This window comes from Rhagoletis pomonella, unplaced genomic scaffold (genome assembly GCF_013731165.1).
Source record: "Rhagoletis pomonella isolate Grant_MI unplaced genomic scaffold, Rhpom_1.0 Rhpom_scaffold_08142, whole genome shotgun sequence".
Classification (NCBI taxonomy): Eukaryota; Metazoa; Arthropoda; class Insecta; order Diptera; family Tephritidae; genus Rhagoletis; species Rhagoletis pomonella.
The window spans coordinates 1-6,171 of NW_023466670.1; the positions used below are offsets into that span (position 1 = coordinate 1).

A 6,171-nucleotide genomic window follows, 5' to 3' on the forward strand; every position below is an offset into this window, starting at 1 on the left:
CGATGGAAGCTTAAGCGAGGCGCACGAAACACACAAGTGTAAAACGAGTCATATAGCGTATCATTTTATATTCAAACGATAAATTTAGATTTCATGTTTTTTGTTAAGCTTCAATAAATAAGCATATACATAAGCGTTAGCAAAGTTTATTTAATTTCCGTGGAACGCGTGCGGTGAGACATTCTTACAGTTTTTACACTTGTGCGCTTCGCAAGATCACCAGATAAACACGGGTAACGGAAATAACTGCACTCGCTGGAGTAGTTGCATGTCGGAGCCGAGGAGATATTTTTTACGGAATCGAGCGACAGGAAAGGCAGATAGCAGACAAACCAGCGAAAGTGATTCGTCGTTCGAAAGTACAACGATGGAGGGACAACAAGGAGCGCCCAGCGAAGAAAATGTGAACGCCATTATTGCCACGCTGAACGCATTACGGGCTTCAGTGGAGGAGCTTCGACAAAGTACCGAAGATAGCCAAAGGGACATTGTACGATTACGCGAGGGTATGCAGCCACAAAGTGTAAGTGGGAGTAGTGTGCAGCCAGCACAAGACGAACAACGCCAGGCTGTCGTGGAGGATACCGGTTCGCACATAAAGTTGTACGACTTGCCTACGTTTGGCGGTAATATTGAAGAATGGCCATTGTTCTACGCAAATTTCAACGACACGACACAGGCGTTCCGTTACAGCCACCGGCAAAATTTAATGCGGTTGCAAAAATGTCTGGTTGGCCCGGCAAAAGAGGCAGTGGCGGCCATGTTAATTTTTCCGAATGATGTGCCGAACGTGATGCGTGAGCTTGAGTTTCGGTTTGGTCGGCCCGACATTTTGGTTAAAGGGCAAATAAGCCAATTGCAGCAGTTCCCGCCAATACCTGAAAGCAAAGTCGAAAGGATTATACCGTTTTCGTCAAAAGTCCGTAACGTGGTGGCGTTTCTGAAGTCCGCGAATTGTCAACAACATTTGTCAAACGTGACGTTGCTTGAGGAAATGATTATCAAGCTGCCGCAAACCAGACAATTCGATTGGGCGAAGCACGCTGCGACCATCTCGCCTTATCCAACAATCGAACATTTTTCGGAGTGGCTCAGCGACTTGGCAAGGATAATTTGTCTAATGCCGACAACAAGCACACAAAGCAGCAAACAAAATGCTGCGCCGAACAATCCGCGTCGCCTTATGCATATCAACCGAACGAAAGAGACTTTAAAGTGTTACCACTGCAGTGGAAGCCATATGATAGCACAGTGCGAGTCGTTCAAGACGATAGGCGTTCAGGACCGGTGGGAACTAGTCAAAACACAGCAATTATGTTTTTCATGTTTGCGCAAGGGCCACTGCACGCAGAAATGTCGGTCAAGGCGAAGGTGTGAGGTGAATGGATGCCAACGATACCACAACCAGCTACTGCACAATGAGGAAGCAGCTGACCAAACGCCACGTCGAGTCACGCAATCGGATGCCGCGGTGCAGCCACTGTTAAATTGTCGGGTAACACAAATTTCGCAAGGTTTGCTATTTAAAATGTTACCGGTTAATATTTACGGCCCGGACGGCAAGCAGGAAGTCCTCGCCATGTTTGACGAAGGTTCGTCAGTGTCGATAATGGAGGCCGGCGTAGCAAATATGATCGGTGCTAAAGGCGATGTACATCCACTCACGCTGCAGTGGTATGACCATAAAATGGTAACCGAGCAAGCCAGTAAGGTTGCCGTTGAAATCGAGAACTGCACTAACAAGAATAGATTTGCGCTTAAAGATGTGTACACGGTAAAAAACTTGAATTTACCCGAACAGTCACTAAGAAAAGAAAATTTCGATCATCTTAAAGATCTGCCCATTTTGAACTATTATCGTGCAAAACCAGTGTTGCTGATTGGGTTAAAACACGCTCATCTCGGTGCCACCACAGCGATTGTGAAAGCCAGCAGCGATAGTCCCTTGGCTGCGAAAACTCCACTTGGCTGGGTTGCATATGGTCCAACGAAGTTGCCATCACCATTGAACCCCCGTGTTCTGCTCGTGCGAGAATTGCAGCAACTGAACGATTTAATAAAAGAATATTTCACAGCAGATAGTTTTGGCGTCAATCCGTCGCCGGAGAAGTTAGAGTCAGACGAAGAGAAGCGCGCACGTTCAACCTTACAACAAACGACCAGAAAAGTGGGACACCCGTACGAAGTCGGGTTGCTGTGGAAAGAGTATCCGCCGAAATTGCCAAGCAGTCGAGCCATGGCGGAAAAGCGCTTGTGGACAGTGGAGAAACGAATGAGAGGCGACGTCGAGTTTCGTACGCGGTACAGAGAGGAAATGTCCAAGTATTTTGAAAGAGGGTACGCCAGAAAGCTGAACGAAGCCGAAGTCAGCGCGCCGGACTTAAACGTGTGGTACTTGCCCCACTTCGCCGTCTTCAACCCCCATAAGCCGGAAAAAATACGAATTGTTTTTGATGCCTCAGCCAGCGTAGCAAATGTGTCTCTCAACTCGGCTCTTCTGAAAGGTCCAGAACAAGCACAATCGCTGATAAGAATTTTATTGCAATTTCGCCAGGGGCGCATTGGAGTATCAGCCGACATTCGTGAAATGTTTTCACAAATAAAGATACGCCAAAACGATCAACACGCCCAACGCTTTTTATGGCGCGACGGAGACCAAAGTCGACCCATCGAAGAGTACGCGATGACATCACTAATATTCGGTGCTGTATGCTCACCATGCATAGCCGAATACATAAAGAATAAAAACGCCAAAGAGTTTAGAGCACAGTTTCCGGACGCCGTATCCACGATTATCAACAAACACTATGTTGACGATTTAGTTGCCAGCTTTAACGAGCCCGAAGAAGCCGTAAGAATCTGCCAAGAGATAGTTAAAATAAATCGACATGCGGGATTCGAGCTGCGAAATTTTATCTCCAACTGTCGTGAGGTAGAAGAAACAATGAACCAACAATCAACGTCGCCAGCAAGAGAAGCGGTCAGCATGGAACGAAACGGAATAGCAGACAAAGTGCTCGGCCTGTACTGGAACACGAAAGAAGATACGTTCGGATTCCACACACAGTTTCATCGCGTGCCTCAAGAAGTACTAAACAGAGCGCGTGCACCAACCAAGCGGGAATTACTGCGCATCGTTATGGCGGTGTTTGATCCGTTTGGTATGTTGTCTAACTTCTTAATTATTACTAAACTTCTAATTCAAGAGACCTGGAAGAGCGAAATAGAATGGGACGACATTCTTCCGAAGGAGCTGGGCAGGAAATGGTCACAATGGTGGCAAGAGTTCGACAGTGTGAGGCAATTCACGATTCCACGATGTTACTCGCCATACGTCGCAAGCATCGGTAAAGTCGAGGTGCACATGTTTGTCGACGCAAGTCAAGTTGCGTTTGCTGCGGTGGGTTACTTGCGAGTTCTCCACGAAGGAAACGTTGACGTCAGCTTCGTAATGGGAAAATCCCGTACCGCTCCGACGAAGCTCATGTCGATCCCGCGCCTAGAACTGCAGTCAGCTGTCCTGGGCACCCGTCTGTTGTAATTAATCCAAGAATCCCACGAGTTCACGATCGAGAGGGCGGTATTCTGGAGCGACTCGCAAACCGTTTTGCAGTGGATACATTCATCGCAGAGGAAATACAAGGCGTTTGTCGGCCATCGCATATCCGAAATACTTACCTCCACTGCCCCGGAACAATGGCGATGGGTGCCAACTGGGGAAAATGCTGCAGACGCTGCAACGCGCCCATCATGTCCACCGAAATTCGACACCAATAACCGTTGGGTAAAGGGTCCCGACTTTTTAAAGTACCACGAGCAGTATTGGCCTGCCCTAACAATACAACCGGAATACGTCCTTCCAGAAGAAATTAAGACCGAAGCGATACTACTGGTGCAGCCACGCAACTCGGTCATAGACTTCTCAAGATTTGGTTCGTTTCTGAAGCTGCGACGTACTACAGCTTGGGTGATGCGTGCAGTGAACCTGTTCCGAAAGCAGCCAAGAGGCGAAGTTAATTCATCAACGAGCCTGAACGTGACAGAAATCGAAGCTGCCGAAAACATGATTTGCAAATTAGTCCAGCTGGAGTGCTACGCGAATGAGATATCCGACTTGGCAGCGGCGCGCAAACTTAGTAAGCGAAGCTCTCTATGCAAGCTGTCACCGTATGTTGATGAAATTGGTGTACTACGACTGAGCGGCCGCATCGATGAGGCGGCATACCTACCATACCAAGCGCGACGACCGATTTTGCTACCACCAGAACACGGAGTGTCAGCCTTAGTTGTCAAAGAAGTCCATGAGAGGAACCACCATCAGAATCTCGCAGTAACTATCAACGCCATCAGACAAAGGTACTGGATTCCCAATTTGAAGGCGTTACTTAAGCGAGTACGCCAAAAGTGCCCCATATGCACGGTTGACAGAGCAAAACCACAGCCACCGATGATGGGTCAACTACCGATTGACCGTGTGACCCCGTACGTGCGCCCTTTCACATACACTGGCGTCGATTTATTTGGTCCGTTTCACGTAGCGATTGGCAGGCGTCGAGAAAAGAGGTGGGGCGTCATATTTACGTGTTTGACTGTCCGAGCTGCGCACCTCGAGCTAGCGGAGAATTTGTCAAGCGACGCGTTCATCCTGTGCCTTCGCAATTTTATAAATCGCCGCGGCACACCTGTGAGGATAAGGAGCGATAACGGGACCAACTTCATCGGCGCACAGAAAGAGCTGAAAGCATCGGAGCAGCTGTTTGACACAGATCACATACAGTCAGAAGCAGCAAAACACAATATCGAGTGGGTGTTCAATTGCCCTCTGAACCCTAGCTCGGGTGGCTGCTGGGAGCGCCTAATAAGAGTCGTCAAAGCACTCTTAAATAAAACTTTGAAAGAGGTGGCGCCAAGGTTAGGCACGTTGCAAAGCGTGCTAATAGAAGCGGAGAACATTATTAATTCTCGCCCTTTAACCGATTTACCCGTGTCACATGAAGAGGACGAGCCGCTTACGCCGAACCACTTCCTGCTCGGCTGCGTAAATTCCACGCAGACACCACACCCGGTTAATGAGCAAATTTGCCTGCGCAAACAATGGAGAATAGCACAAAATCTAAAGGACCGTATATGGAAGCGCTGGACTACGGAGTACCTGCCCCAACTTTTGCGTCGTACAAAGTGGCAAGATAAAGCTACGCCACTGAAAGTGAATGACCTGGTGATAGTATGTGATGCAACGCTATCCCGCAGGCAATGGCTACGAGGCCGTATCACTCAGGTTTTCCCAGCTAAAGACGGGCAAGTGCGAGTCGTACAGGTGAAAACGGCCGGTGGATTCCTACGTAGGCCCGCATCCCGACTAGCCAGACTAGAAGTTGATGGTGAATGCCAGGAGGATTCACGGGGGGTGGGATGTTAGGCACCCTGTAATATATTTTTGTAGGTGGCAACGCTACCGCCACCGAATTGATGGACAGCAGCTAAGTTGAAAAATGAAAATTCTAGATATACAGCGATGGAAGCTTAAGCGAGGCGCACGAAACACACAAGTGTAAAACGAGTCATATAGCGTATCATTTTATATTCAAACGATAAATTTAGATTTCATGTTTTTTGTTAAGCTTCAATAAATAAGCATATACATAAGCGTTAGCAAAGTTTATTTAATTTCCGTGGAACGCGTGCGGTGAGACATTCTTACAGTTTTTACACTTGTGCGCTTCGCAAGATCACCAGATAAACACGGGTAACGGAAATAACTGCACTCGCTGGAGTAGTTGCATGTCGGAGCCGAGGAGATATTTTTTACGGAATCGAGCGACAGGAAAGGCAGATAGCAGACAAACCAGCGAAAGTGATTCGTCGTTCGAAAGTACAACGATGGAGGGACAACAAGGAGCGCCCAGCGAAGAAAATGTGAACGCCATTATTGCCACGCTGAACGCATTACGGGCTTCAGTGGAGGAGCTTCGACAAAGTACCGAAGATAGCCAAAGGGACATTGTACGATTACGCGAGGGTATGCAGCCACAAAGTGTAAGTGGGAGTAGTGTGCAGCCAGCACAAGACGAACAACGCCAGGCTGTCGTGGAGGATACCGGTTCGCACATAAAGTTGTACGACTTGCCTACGTTTGGCGGTAATATTGAAGAATGGCCATTGTTCTACGCA

General features: G+C 48.1%; 1 protein-coding gene across 1 annotated transcript; it reads left to right on the top strand.

The window, feature by feature from the left end:
- The first annotated feature begins 367 nt into the window (after positions 1-367).
- LOC118755971 lies at positions 368-4,704 on the top strand. Its single transcript, XM_036490762.1, has 4 exons — positions 368-3,161; positions 3,207-3,400; positions 3,632-4,482; positions 4,539-4,704. The coding sequence occupies exons 1-4, from the start codon at positions 368-370 to the stop codon at positions 4,702-4,704; spliced, it is 4,005 nt and encodes a 1,334-aa protein (XP_036346655.1).
- Positions 4,705-6,171: the final 1,467 nt, after the last annotated feature.

Coding starts and splice junctions, on each gene's coding strand:
- LOC118755971 (XM_036490762.1), top strand. CDS start 368: ATGGAGGGACAACAAGGAGCGCCCAGCGAAGAAAATGTGAACGCCATT. Junction 3,162..3,206: donor GGCGGTGTTTGATCCGTTTG/GTATGTTGTCTA, acceptor TTCTAATTCAAG/AGACCTGGAAGAGCGAAATA. Junction 3,401..3,631: donor GTCAAGTTGCGTTTGCTGCG/GTGGGTTACTTG, acceptor CATTCATCGCAG/AGGAAATACAAGGCGTTTGT.